The sequence below is a fragment of the Platalea leucorodia genome (assembly GCF_965183815.1).
Source record: "Platalea leucorodia genome assembly, chromosome: 12".
Lineage (NCBI taxonomy): Eukaryota > Metazoa > Chordata > Aves > Pelecaniformes > Threskiornithidae > Platalea > Platalea leucorodia.
In genome coordinates, this window is record NC_138834.1 from 8,497,247 (window position 1) to 8,511,627 (window position 14,381).

General features: G+C 57.2%; 1 protein-coding gene across 2 annotated transcripts; it reads right to left on the reverse strand.

Annotated features, from left to right (window-relative positions):
- Positions 1-2,325: 2,325 nt before the first annotated feature.
- On the reverse strand, positions 2,326-12,669 carry CMKLR1 (chemerin chemokine-like receptor 1). 2 transcript variants are annotated; one of them, XM_082324687.1, is made up of 3 exons: positions 12,587-12,669; positions 4,442-4,560; positions 2,326-3,871 (listed from the first exon to the last, which is right to left on the reverse strand). In XM_082324687.1, exon 3 carries the CDS (start codon positions 3,866-3,868, stop codon positions 2,783-2,785), a length of 1,086 nt encoding a protein of 361 aa, XP_082180813.1. In that variant the 5' UTR covers positions 3,869-3,871; positions 4,442-4,560; positions 12,587-12,669; the 3' UTR covers positions 2,326-2,782. The 2 variants fall into 2 exon arrangements, with proteins under 2 accessions (XP_082180813.1, XP_082180812.1); XM_082324686.1 differs by lacking the exon at positions 12,587-12,669 and having other exon boundaries at positions 4,442-4,695.
- Positions 12,670-14,381: the final 1,712 nt, after the last annotated feature.

Consider the following 14,381-nt stretch of genomic DNA (forward strand, 5'->3'; position numbering starts at 1 on the left):
AGCCCAGGCGCACCGGCCATTCTGCCCCAGCTCCTCAGTTGCCCCAAACCCTGAGCCCAAAAAGCATCGGTGGCTGCTGGCTCCGGGGTGCACCCCATCCCCCAAATGGGTCCTGGGCTCCTGCTCTGCCTCTGCTATTTCTGTGTGTCCCCCTCGCCTCCCTGAGCATCTGTCTATCTGTCTGCCCTGTCCATCCCATCTGTCCTGTCTGACTGCTAATAGGGACCCTGCGACCTTTCAGCAGGTAATTAAATACTGTGTGTAATATGAGTGAGAGGAGCCTCTTCCCACTGCCAAAGCCTTCCTCCCTGCAGCCTCCTCAGTCATGGCTTCTTCCAAGGCTATGGAGCACACAGGTTTCATGGGAGAAAGCAGTGCGGATGGTCCTCGCAGGCGGTTCGGCACCGGGAGTAGCCCCAGGCTCGGCCATGGCACACGGCATGGCCCAGGGATGGGGCATTGGTCCCTGGGGAAGCAGCCAGCACTGCTCAGCCTGCCAGTTCCCAGCACCCAGGAGACGGGGAGATGCCTGTGGCTGGGGGCTGGGTGCCCTGCAGCCACCCTGTGTTATTGAGAGCAGCACCCAACAGGTGGCACTCACCAATCTGCCATTAATGTCCCTTATAATCCCCATCACCCCGCTGCGTTCCCCTTCTGGGCTCAGGATGGACACCCTTTATTTTCAGGATAAATCCCCCACCCCTCTGCACCCCACTTTTAGCAGACTGGATCTGCAGCATCCCTCACAACACTGGCGAGGACGGGCACCTCCCTGCCCCGCTGTGGGGGCCAAAGGTGCCCCAGCACACACCAGCCGGCAGCGCCAAAACTGCAACCAAACGCACCGGATCCATCGGCATCCCTGTCCCAGGGGCAGTGCAGGCAGCGCCAGGGTCTGGCAGCGCTGGGCAGGGATGCTGCAGGCACTGCCTCGTCCCGCTGCTCCCGTGTAATGGGAGAGGAGCGTACCGAGAGCTTCGTGGGGTGCAGGCGCTCCCCTCTCTCCCCATCACGCCGATGCTAACGAGGTTATGCAGATCAAGGTAGATCAGCAAGGCTGTGTTGGGGGCGAAGGGGACGCCTGATAATCCGTCTGAAATCCAGCTCCCACCGCAGCATCTGCTATTATCAGCGGCGTTCCCGCAGCTCGGCACTGCAGCTCAATTACTGGGGCTTTGTGATTCAGTTTCTATCTGTGTCTGGCATGATCTGCTGCTGACGGGAGCCTGTAAATAGCTCTGTGTCTTTTCCTGGGAGCTGCCTCTTCACTTTTTTTTCCATTTTTTGTTTTTTAAAGAACGCTATAATTAAATATCTTAGCCATTGCGGGCACCTGTGAGCAGTCTCTCAATTGCCGGTGTACCGGCCCCTGTGAAAGGCTTTGCATGAAAGCTCCCCCAGGCATTGCATGGGCTGGGACCCCCAGGGACCCCCCAAAATGTCCCCGATGCCACTGGGGACTGCCTGAACCCAGCGCCAGGGATTGGCTCTGCTCTGGCACTCGGCGCAGGTGGAGGGCTTGGTTGTTCCTTGCTTTCCTGGGAATGAGAGGCTGTGGGTGACACGGAGAAACCAACGCATAAATAAGCGTGACACCGGTGTCCGCTCACTTGTCACAGTCAAGAAGCCCAAATGGTCAAGGATCTCCCAAATTAACTGTGCATGAAATTGGATAGAGGCAGTGGCTCGGCCCATCCTTCACCACGGAGATTTGTGTGCGGCGGCAGTGTCTCCCACCAGCGACGGGCAGGTTACTTGCTGCCTGGTGGGGAAGAGCCAAAATCTTCCCTGACTGACGGATCACACCAGGGAGCAGCCATCAATGGAGCCAGTCCCCAGGTCCACCTGGATCCGGGAGGGAACGGCAGGTCCTCCCCCAGGACCGTACAGCCCAGCCCATGGACCTGCTCCCTGGTGCCGCCCAGGCACTTGGCAAGGAGCTGCTGGGAGTCACGGCCCCAAGCATCAAACTGCTCTGCAAAATGTACCATGTAAAACACGCCCATCAAAGTGGGGTTTGTTCAAAAGACACTTCAAATGAATCTTTCCCTCTTTTTTCTCCCAGTTTTCCATGTCGGTGACCCTAGGCATGGGCCCAATCCCCCACCCTGGCAGGTGGCCCTGGATCTGGATCACTTAGAAGACGTGAGATTTCCCAGTTTTCAAGGCTGGGATACTCAAACCCTTCTTATAAAGACACTTTCCAGGGTCTTGCTGGGTACAAAGTGCTCACAACACGGTTAAAAACATATTGTGCTAGTACCAATATACTTTAGGACTTTAACATGAGTCACTGTATGCATACATAGGACATAGAAAGAGTGTCACCAGTTTTGCCGTAGCAGGTAGCATCCACGATGGGTGCCCACCCAGCCGCACATCTCGGGAGCGTGGTAGCGGAGATGCCTTCCCAGACACATCCTCTGCCCAATCTCCCCATAACAATGTCTCTGGAAACCACAGGAATGCCCTGGCCAGGCCAGGAAATGCATAGATTAGACAGGAATGCCCTGAAATGTTTTCTTAAATAGTTTGGTGCAATCATCTTTGCAATCACAAAGAAAGACTAAGGGCAGTTGTGTCTTCTCCACGTGCACAGAGCAGTGGTCTCCAACACCTGCCAGCCCCCAGGCAGCAAGCCCAGTCAAAGAATACACTATAGGACAGCATTGGACCATGCTCATCCCACACCAGGGGTCACTGCAAGGGTGGCCACCATCATAGTGGTGAGCATGGGCAACACCGGAGGACTATGGCCGTCCTGCAGGCACCCAGGTTGAGTTTAGACGACTGTCGTCTCCTTCTCGGTCATTGAAGACATCTTGGAGAAGCTCCTGTGAACGATGCTGGAGTGGCCCGTCTCCTCACTGAGGGCGTTCACCAGCCTGGAGAGGATGGTGACCTTAAACTTCTTAAAGTCTTGGCCCATGAAGACATAGAGGACGGGGTTCATGCAGCTGTTGGAGGCAGCGAGTGCTGTGGTTATGGGGATGCCGATCTCAAACACAGAGTGCGGGATCATGTTGGGCTCTGTTTCCAGGAGGTTCAACAGGTGGTAGGGACTCCAGCAAAGGAAGAAGGTGACTATAATGGTGACGATGATCTTGAAGGGCTTTTTGGACTTGGCAAGGCGGTTTCGACGCAAGTTGAAGACAATGGCGATGTAGCAGAAGGTGATGATGGTTATAGGAAGGATGTACCCGGCGAGGAACCTGGTGATGTTCACTGTTCGATGCCTCATTAGTGCCAGGGTTTGGTAAGACTTATTCCTGGAGAGGGAAAAGTTGCTAAAACAAATCACGGAGTTGCGGGCTTGTGCCGTGTCTCGGAAGACAAGAGATGGGCAGCTCATAATGATGCCTACGGTCCAGATAATCAAGCAAACTAAATACGCTAGGTTGGTCGATCGATGATTTTGAGACCAGACGGGAAAAACCACCGACACATAGCGATCGAAGCTGATGGTGGTGAGCAGCAGGACGCTGGTGTACATGTTGAGGATGAGGAGGAAGGAGTTTAACTTGCACATGACTGTCCCAAAAATCCAGTTGTACCGCATGGCCGTGTAGGCAATGTTTATGGGCAGGAAGATGTTGAAGAGGAAGTCAGCAACGGCCAGGTTGAGGAACCAGATGGCATTGACTGACTTCTTCATCTTCAGAGTTATGATTGCGATGACAAGGCCATTCCCCAGGATGCCCAACACACAGGACACGCTGTAGATGACGACGGAGAGGATCCTCGCAACGTCTTTTGGGTCATGGGTTGGGTCTGTCCACACACTGCCGGGCTCCTCATAGGTGTAATCTGGGTAGTCACTGTAGTTATCGACATCATCCAAGTAATTGGACAAATTGGAAAGCGCCATTATCTGTAAATAAATGACAGTCTGGTCAGTCCTGGGCTCTCTGGCGGGCAATGCTTCTCTGCGCGTTCCTGCTGAGCAAACACGTGGTGTTAATCACAGCAAGCACAGCCCATGGGAGGGATGCCAACCCCGCAATGCGCATGGGCACGAGAGGCCGTGGAGAGAGGGGATGGAGCACACAGGTATGGGGCATCCCATGGGGACCCTGCTGCTGGCTTCGGAGGAAGATGCTCCTGCAGCTCTTCACTGGGTTTCCACCCCCCACCCAAGAGAGACATCAGCTCCCTGAGCCACAGGACATGATTCAGTCCCTTGTCTCCACCAGGATGTGGCTGTAGCCTCATCCTACAAAAAACGTCTATTACCCGCCTACTTCCAGGGGAAAAACTAGGATGATGCTCATTAACAGCTCATTAACAGCTTTGAGATCTTCCAATCTGCAAAATATTACAGCTCTTCTCTTTTTCTCCCAAGCACCCAGCAAATTGGACTGAAAATCCAGCATGCGGCAGACCACACACCCTGCTGATGCCAGGCACCCGGCCTGGTGAAACCGGTGTTGCACCCTCTCACCTTCCCTCTCCGGTGAGCACGGCTCCACGGCTGGACGCCTGTCAGGATGTAGGGAGAGGCGGCGGTTCAGCGCCCCAGGGCACAAAGGCAGCTGCCTCCGTGCAGGTCTAGGGACGGAGCTGCAATATTAAAGCCGAGGTCAAACAAAGGCCTTTCACCCTCGGATGTGGGGTTATGGAGGAAACAGAGACTCAGCCACCGCCACAATTATTTAACCCTGTGCAGCCTCCCCCGCAGGGCTGTGCTGGCCTGGGGACCCCCCACCACAGAGCTGGTGAAATCGGGGACCTGCCGCGATCCTGGTAGCTTTTGGGATAACCCAGTACAGCTATCCTGTACTGTATGCTCGGTACAAGCATCCAACACAAGCCAGCATCAGTAGGTATATGCAAAGAACTCTACAATCAAGCCCACGGTAATGTTGTTATAAATAATTAAAGCTATAAATACGCGTGAGGTGCCTGGACTCTCATACGGTTATTTCTCTGATTAAATCGGTGCCCTGCGTGTTTTAAAATGTTAATTGTGGTAACTAACAGCGCTGTTTGCCATCATCAGAAGACAGTCTCCACCAGCCACTTAGAGCCCTGTGTTAAATGGGTTCAACCACTCCCCTGTGAACAGTCACGGTGGGTTAAAGCCAAGAGCCACCAAAGGCAATTAGCAAAGCCTGAGCATGCCGGCGTAAACCACGGCAAGAAAGGCGAGCTCTGTGAAATCCCTAGCTCAGGGCATCGCACCTGACCTTGTCCCTGCAGGAAAGACGTGGCTCTGCCCATCCACGCTGGACCCTCCTGTTTACAGGGAGTTTTAGCTCAAAGGTCCCCCTGGCCATCACCCTCCCTGCCAGTTCTGCTTTGAAATCCCCATAGTGTTTGTGTTGTAACCTATTGTTTCTCCCTGGGCTCCCTTTTCCTCCTGTTCCTTCCTGCAATTGCTGCTGCTCCCATTGCTGCAAAGTCCCTGGCCATGGGCTTAAATCACAGCCCCATCGCCTCCCGCCTTGCTGCGCTCCAGGAGGCGATAAGCAGCCAAAATAAATAAGGTTTTAGCACAAGGTTGGTGAATTAGTTTGAGCTGGAAGGAGGCCTTGCCCTGGCAAAACCTTGATCGTCAAAAGGATGAATTAAAGTTGATGATCCGGTGGAAGTAACAGTATCAGCAGAACTGGCTGTTACAGCGCTGACTATTAATGTTCCGGGGTAATGAGCCATCCTGACCGCTGCCTTTATGGACCAGCGGTTTTCATGTCATCACCTTTCCAAAGGCAAAGCTGCAGAAAGGTGGGGGAGCCCAGAGCCCCACATCCATCCCATCCCATCCCATCCCATCCCATCCCATCCCATCCCACCGCCCTTGGCTGGAGAGCCCCGACAATCCCAGGGCTCGCTCTGCCACCGGGGAGAAACCCCCACAAAATGCCACCCGCCTGCCGTTCCCACCCTGATGTCACCGTGGGGTGAGTGAGGGACCCCTGGGGCAGACCGCTGCCCCTCACCGCCACGAGGTCAGCCATACCCCACGTTCACTGCAGCACCCATCACTCCCCTGCCCGGGGCAGGCGGGAGGGATTCCTGCAGCATTACAGGCTCCTCTTCCCATTGTGCCTACTCATATTTTTAATGTAAAATCTCCTCTTTATTATTATTTTTTAATCACTGAGCCCAGTGAGCGCGATGACATTCAGCTTGACATTTCAAAGCTGTATTTAATAGATTATTTATTTGAATTTTCTGTTTATTTTGCTGTTTCCCCCCACCTGCTTTCTCTTTATTGGGTTTTAACATTTGCCCTTCTGAAGATGGGCAAGGCAGACGATGTAAAAGAAACCTGTCCCAGACCTCTGCCAGGACGGGCAGCGGGGTGGCCCTGGTCCCTGCTCAGGACGAGGGGGTGACGATGCCGGGAGAGCGACGGGAGCAGCAGGGCTCCGTTTCTGGCAGATGAGGGGTTTGTTTCCAGGGCTCGTGCTGAGCTATTGCAAACCCCAAGGCTGCAGACAGGCAGCTGCCAAACTCACCATAAACCTCCTGGGATGGCTCTGGGCACCGGGGGTGGGATAGGGACCGGGGCTGGAGCCCAGACCCACCAGCAAATCGTCCAGCAAATTTCCACCTGCCTCCCCAAAATCCTCCCAAAAATGGAGAGCCTGAGGGGTGGCCACTCACTCCTCCTTCTCATTGCAACCTCCCCACTTCTCATTGCAAAACCCCCAAAGTTTGGAAAAAAAAAAAAGCCACATAACTGTGAGCATGTTTCAATGCTCCTTTCTGGGTTGAAAATACCCTGCTCAAGCCAAAACCACTTCACTCCCCATTCGGTCTATTCATCTCTGTCCTCCTACCTCAACAAAAATGAGCACAGGATCTACCCAAAATAGCCTTTTAGCCCAGCCAGCTGCTGACGGCCCCGTCATTCCTGCAGCTGTATTTGTCTTGGTACCTGAGGAAGGCTGAGTCCGGCCTGCGGGCGCCGGGGTGGGATTCCCGACGGGCGGCTCGCACATCGGCAGCATCCCGGTGCGCACCGGGGGAGGATGAGGTCAGGGATGTTGTTCTTGGGAAGGCCACAGGAAATGGAGAGAACAGCAGAAAATGTTCAAATCCAGCCTTTCTGGGCGAAAAGCTCTTCCGCGGCCAGACCAGACGGGCGGGGGACGGATGTGACCGGGGCTACGGGGAAACGGGGGGAGCTCGGCCGGATCTGCACGCAGGGGATGCAGCCATGCCCAGGGAGGGCAGGGGATGCTCAGCCCCCAGCAGCGGGTACCACCCGGGCACGGGTGCTGCCTGAGCTCTCAGCTGCCTGCATCAGGCATTTATAGAGACAGGCAGGCTGCCAGTGCTGCCTTCTGCCTCCCCCAACGCCTGCGGGCAATGCTTTTACTGGAGGTACTGATACAGGTTGGGGGAAAAAAAATAAAATAAAATCAAATAAAAATCAAATAAAATAAGCAGACCAGCTTTTGAGCACACAAGATCCTGCCTGAACTGTCGAAGTGCATCATGCTTTTACCTGCATGGTGCTATGAAATGGGGCTGGGACCAGCGTGCGCCTCGGCGGGTGTCCCCACAAGCACTCTCCCAGCATTGGGGAAACCGGTGGTGTCCTTGGGTTAGTGCTTGTCCCCCCACAGCACGCGTGGGGTGCTAAGGGTGCAAGGGACACCCAGGGACAGGACAGACAATTCCCCTGGGAAGCAGGCGGATGACCAGACTGGGCTCTGCTTGCCACTGCCAGCCCTGGTGCACTGTGTCCCTGCCTGTGTCCCTGCCTGCACCCCTGCCTGCACAGCTGCTGCCGCCCCCAGGCAGCTGCTCTGCCTTTTTCTCATTTGAGCATTTCCCCTCCTTCCCAGCAGCGGTTTCCGAGGTCCCAGCGCACCCCAAACCCGCTTCCTCCGGCACGCGTGGGAGAAGGGCCTCACTCTGTGAGATGGGAATTGCAGGCAGATGTTTGGGGGAAACACACGGTCGCTCATCTGAAGAGCTTTGGGAAGGGCATGGGGTGAAGCAGCATCTCGATGTCCCCCTGGACCTGCCCACACCTATCCCCTCTGAGCCCTGCTGCAGCCCTGGATTCCTCCCCATGGCAGATGCTGGTCCCAGTCCCGTGGAGGCTTATTGCTCTGGTGGAGCTCAAGTCCCACCCTGCGGGCTGGATCCTGAGCACAGCGAGCTCCCATCGCTGTCAGCGGGAGCATGCCCCTAGGGAAGATGGATGCACGAGCCATCCCAAGCTGGCATCTGAGGCCACCCCATCCATCCCTCCAGAACCCACATTTTTCCAGCCTGGGGTTACACAGGAGGGATGTCCCCGCCGGGATCCAGCATCCAGCCCCGCGGCAGCAGCTCCCAGTCCTGCGCTGGGGATTGCCAGAGCTTGGGGGGAGCAAGAAAACAAAAGGAATGGGAAAGCAGCTCCGGGTACCGAGCTCCAGTTCACCCTTATTTTAGCCAGCAATTGCCATGGCAACAGCTGCTGCAGGGAGAGATGCTGCGCAGCAACCCAGTCCCTACAAGGATGCCCGGGATGGAGCCCCAGCCCTTGGTGTAAATCGGACACCAGCCACACGCCCATCAAAAGGGAGCCTAGGCCACACCACTGCAAAACCCTGAGCTCTGGCCTGCCCAAAAGCTGCTCCCTGGCTGCGGTCCCAGCCCTGCCACCCATCCCTGAACCCTCTGTCCAGCTCCAGCCGGCTGAGAAGGGGCCTGGGAGGGGACAGGGATGCAGGATGCCACAGGAGAGGCAGCAGCATGCTGAGCATCCACAACAGCCTGACGCCAAGCACACGGGCTCCTGCCAGCGAGGATTCAGGCTGGCGGCTCCCCCAAGTCACCGGCGGCAGGGGACCCCCAAAGCAGAGGGAGGGGGCAAAGGCAGTCCCCACAGGGGAAACTGAGGCGCTGAGCTCTGCCCCAAGGCTGGCTGCAGGACTGTGGGGAAGCCTGAGCCCTACCTGCACCCATGGCACTCAGGCACATCCCCACTTCACGGCCATGGAGCAGCCCTCACCTCCTCGCTCCGCCGGGAACCCCGTGCCTGGCAGCCTCCGGCACGCCCAGCTGCTCCCCGCATACCGGCTAAGGCTTTGTCCCCCGCCCGTGTGAACAGGGAAAAAAAAAAGGAATAGCTGGAAAAAGCAGCCTTAAAAAAGCTGGCTGTGCCCAGGGTGGGACAGAATAACAGCATGAGTCAGTGTTTATCTGGGCAGAGCCAGCCAGGCTGTGCGGGTCAGGTAGGGTCGGGATGGGATGGGTGTCCACGAGCTGCCCCCAGCCACGGTGTGGGGTCCCCCTGATGGAGAGTGCACCCCAATCCGGCCAGAAACTGGTGTTTAACCTCAAAACAAAAGGTCGTGCAGGGCGAATCTCCTGCAGGAGCCCTGCAAGGGAACCTGTCCTTCCCTGGCACAAAGTGCCCGGGTTGTTAAGAGCCACCCCATTAGTAAAAGTCCAGCCCCAGCCCTTTGCTCCCCGTCCTTCCTGTGCTTGTGAAGGGTTGAGAATTAAAGGGGAAAGAAAATCTTGGGCGTTTGTACCTACACAGGCAAAGATTTTCTTTAAAAAGGGCAGTTTGTGTTTCTGTGCTGCTTAAAATGACTCGAGCTGCTTCTGAGATAATAAAATTCTTTCATCTCCTCTTCTCTCTATTTTTTTTTTTTTATATATATATAGGTTGCTATTAATTCTAGGCTCTCCTGGCACTTTGCAGGCAATAAAAAGGCCAATAAAAGTCCCTTTTCCTGAGCATCCTTCCCACTGCATCGCGCCAGCCCCGGCAGGTGGGATAGGGCATGAAACACTGCATCCCTTTCAGGGCTCCAGGACCTGCCTCAGCCCAGCGAGGGTGTCCCTAACCACGGCCTGGGCTTTATCCCGGCTGCTCGGGGACAAAGCCAGCACACACCTTGGGGACACTGTGTAGAGGCGAAGGGCAGCAGCTTGTGTGCCACCTGCGGGGCTGCTCCAGCTGCTCTCAACTGCTCGGGATTTCGAGGGTACAAAGAGGAAGGAAACCAAGAAAAGGAAACTGGTCTGTCCCTCTTGCTGCCGGAGGGAGGGACGTGACAGTGCCGGGGATGAGGGAAGGTTGGGGCTGGCAGAGCTCAGCCCCCGCAAGTGAGAAATTCACCCCAGATCCGCAGGAGCATCCTCCAGCCCCCGGCTCGCAGCTGCGTGCCGCGCTCCCAGCTGCATGCTGATCAGCACGGCAATGAAAAGTCCCCTGTTCTCCCTGTCCCCTCCGAAGTGACACTGCCACGCTATAAGGACAGCCCCCCTCTAAATTCACACTCAGTTCCTCTCCCCTCTGTGCCGCTTTCCCATATGCAAAGCCACCGTGGGGGCTCCCACCACCGCAGGCTGCAAAACCCATCTCCAAAGAACTGGGGATTTTATGGAGAATTAGAAAAAATAGGGGGTTTGAGTGGAGGACGGCAGGCGGCGGTGACCTCCGGGGTCCCAACGCGTGCTGCATGTTGGGACCCCGGAGGTCACTGCCGCCTGCTGTCCTCCGCCGTGCCAAACCCCAAACTCACTTTATAATAACAGGGGAGCAAAAAACCTCAACCAGTTGCAAATCCCTTGAGCAAAGCAATGATTTCCAGCTGGCTGCAGCAAAACCCATCCCTCCCAAATACATATAAAAAAATACATATATATTCATATAGATATATATAAACCCAGAGGTATTTACCTGAGCTTGATATATCCCCGTGGGTTTTGAGCGCATGGAGGCTGGATTACACATCTCTGCTTTTTCTATAACCTCGTTAGGGCTTGCACGCAAATGACCCCAGGGTTACGTCGCTTTGGCATCCGAGTGGAGGGTGCCGTGGATATTGCTGAGCTTTCTCATCCTGAGAGGGACACGCACGTATTGCCGATGAGAGGACGAGAAAAAAAAACACAGCTGGTGGCATAGACCAGCTGCTGGGCTGAGTGTGTAGATGGGCAGCGCCTGGGAAGGGGAAGCAGTGCTCAGCAGCAGGATGTGGGGACTCAGGACCTTGGGTAGAGGCACTTTTCTGCATGGTTCGGCTGGACACGGAGAGGGGACGGGGCAGCTGGCTGCCCTCGGTGCTGTGTCCCATCCACCACGGCCCCTGCGCTGCCTGCACATGGGACTCCTCAGGCAGGGTTTGGGCATCCCTCGCCAGTGCAAAAAAGATGTGGTCTTGTTGATCCCAGCGAGGGGTGAGCACAGCCAAAGGACCCATGCGATCGGGGATGGGGCATCTCCACCCCAGGCTGCCCAACGTCCATGCTCCCCAGGACCCCCATGTCCCTGCCCCACCGCCTGGGATGCCCCCAGCCTCGCGCACGCAGGAGAGGGGTAACCCAAACCGTCCCTGGGGTGCATGGCAGAAGGGGAGCATGGGCCCCCCTCGCCGTGCCACCGCCTCCTCTGGCACGCTCGCCAGGTCCTGCCTGTTCCCAGCTGTTTGTCCAGCTGAGCCCCATGCACTGAGGTGGGTCTGGATCCGGCAGCGAGTTCCCAGCAATGAATCAGCCTGTTTGCACCAGGACCCCAAGCAGAGGGGCAGCAGCTGAGCGCCAGCCTGGCCTCAGCCTTGTGCCTGCGAGTAGGTGGCGATTGCCTGCGGTGTGCACCGTGCACCCAGCAATTGGGCACAGGCTGAACCTGGACAGCCACTAACCTCCACCCCGAGCCAGCAAAGCCCATCCAGAGGGAGATGCACACTAAAAATACATGCACACGCAGTGGCTGGACCAAAATCCTGCGCCTGGCACCTGCGCCAGGAGCACAACTTTCGCCTGGGGCCAGCAGTGAGCCCAGGGCAGAGCCCCCACCTGCTCGCCATCACCGATATCGATGTGTTTTCCAGCTCTCATCTTCAGCCATGCACAAGGGAGAAATCCTGATTTCCCCAGAGCCAGCAGCACTGCAACGGGGGAATTGCCACCCAGCTGTGATCCAGGGGACAGCGGGCGATGCCCCGAGAGAAGTGATACCTCTGGGGAGCTTGCGGCCACCACCATGCCCCACACAGGTGGGGACATTAACCCCTGTTGCACGTGGCTGGGGACAGGCTCCCACAACCAGGGGCTGAAAAAGAGGAATTGGAGCCCGGGCCGATGCCTGCCTTTGCACAATGCTGCGTTGCAACATCCCCCGTGGCTGAATCAGGAGGAAACTTGCTGATGCGCCCGGATCGGCGAGTTCGGCCCGGAGAAAGGAGAAGAGACCCAAAAAGCCCAGACGTCTGCACCAGGCGGGGATGTGCCAATCCAGGCGGCTCATGACCGGCACGCTGCTGTCCCGCTCCCAGGGGCTTGCGGGACCCCCGGGATGGGGCAGCAGCTCCATGGGGTGCTGGGTGCCAGCAGCGATGCAGTGTATGCCATGTTTGTGGCATTTGTGGCATGTGCCAGGTCCCCAGCAGGGCACAAACCCTTTGCACCCCAAAGCACCCAGGTGAAGCAGTCCCCCCACGGCAGCAGTAAATGCAGTTCACTCCCAAAAGCAATAAAAAATAAATGAGAAACATGGTCCTGGCTGGGGTGGGTTGCACAGACTGGCTCTGCCGGCAGGACCCGTCCTGTCCTCTCCCACAGTAACATACCCCAGTCCCCCTAGTATCCCCATCTCAAGCCTTCCAGAGAGTTTTCCAAATACCTCATGCAATGCCATGCTCTCCCGCTGCTCCATGCTGGGGAGGACCAAGTCGGGGTGCCAGGGCCACCCTGTGCCCGGTGAGGAAGAGGAGCCGCTCACCCCGGCACTGAAGGCTCACTGGGAGCGAGCAGGCTCATCCCCGTGCGGACCCCGGTGCTGCGGGGCCAGGCGCAGGCACAGTGCCACTCCCCGCTGGTTTTAAGGGCAAGGGGAGGGGGAAGGAGTCGCGGCAGCATCCATCGCCGGGGTTTTCTTGGCAGCACGATGCTCCGCGAGCAACAGCTGGGAGAGGGTGTGACGCCAGGAGCTGGGAACTACTGCGACCTAGCGCGAGGAAGCAACAAACCACATCCCAAGGGGCCTCCTTTCCTGTCCCGTCCCCCTGGCCGGGAACACACCACCCTAACAAGGGCTAACGAAGCACAGAGGGCTCTGGAGCGATGCTGGCCCTGACCAGGGAGCCTGAGGGGAGGCAGGTGGCTGCCAGCCACCCCGCCATGCTGTCCCCACCCCAGGTCACCCGCTGTCCTCCACCACCCCACCCCCCCACCCCCCTACCGCCCCCAACTCCTTCCAAGACGTTGAGTCACTTCCCTTCGTCAAATCTGGCTCCCAAACGCCGCTGCGGCTGCTCGGGGGCTGGTTTCCCTGATGGCTTTCATTACCACCAGGATGCAGCAGCTGCTTCCAGGCAGCACCCCCAGCCCCAGCTCACCAGCCCACGGCAGGGCCCTGCCGTAGCAGCTCCATCACCCCCCCAGCCCCATTAACACATGCAAAGAAAGCCTTTTGGGGAGCACGGAGGGGCTGTGAGAGGCACCCGGTTCCCCTTGGCAGGAGGAGTGGGCAAGGCTGGATGCAGGGATGGGGTTCAGGGTGACCCTGGCCCCCAGCCCCAAATGGGGAGGAGACCGGGAGATTTTCCGGGGCAGCCCCCGTTTTGGGAGCACTGAGCACCGCAGCCCCCACCCACGCGGAGCAGGAGGTTTGGATAACTCTGCGCTTGATGTGGCACCGAGAAAATCCCTTCCCACGCAGCCCCTGCACTCCTCAGCTGCAGCTGCCCCACCTCCGGCATTTAACTCAGCTGGGATAAGAGCCAGCGCAGCTTTTGGGTCCCCGTGGTTTGGGTGCGAAGGCATTGCATCAGAAACACAAGGAGGTTTGGGGGCGATGCCCCATTTTAGCCGCCTCCTGCCAGCAGGACAAGCCCGGGGAAGGAGCAGGACTTGCCCCATCAGGACACACCAGCGCCGGCTCAAGCAGCACCAGAGCTGCCCTGGGTTTGCCACCAGCCAGTTCACCTGTCTCCCTAGCAGAAAGAATGCTCATACATTAAGGGTAATTAATTAAGGTCAGTTAATTATCCTTGGTTGTAAAGAGAGCCTGCAAAGCATCCTGCAGACCAAGCCAGCAATGGGGGAAAAATAACCGCAAACTAATGTTATCTCCTTCACTGTGCTTGGAGTCAAACGGTGCAGCTACAGACCAGCTCCTGGATGAGGCCCAAAAAGATGCACAGCCCAGGCAGCGCCGGGTGGCACGCAGCCCGTACATGAGACAGGCAGTGCGGTGGGAGCTGGGGACTCCCAAAAACCGCTGCAGGGCCTGGTGGAGCCAGGGATACTCGGCCACGGGTGCTCCTGCACGTGGCCTTGCCAAGGGCTGACCTCGGGGTACAGCGCTGCCGTGATGCCGTGCTGCGACGACAGACAGCCCGGCGGCACCAAGGGGTCCTGAGCCAAGACCTGTCACAGCCTCAGTTTCCCCAGCAAGGCTGAGCTTTGCAGACCCC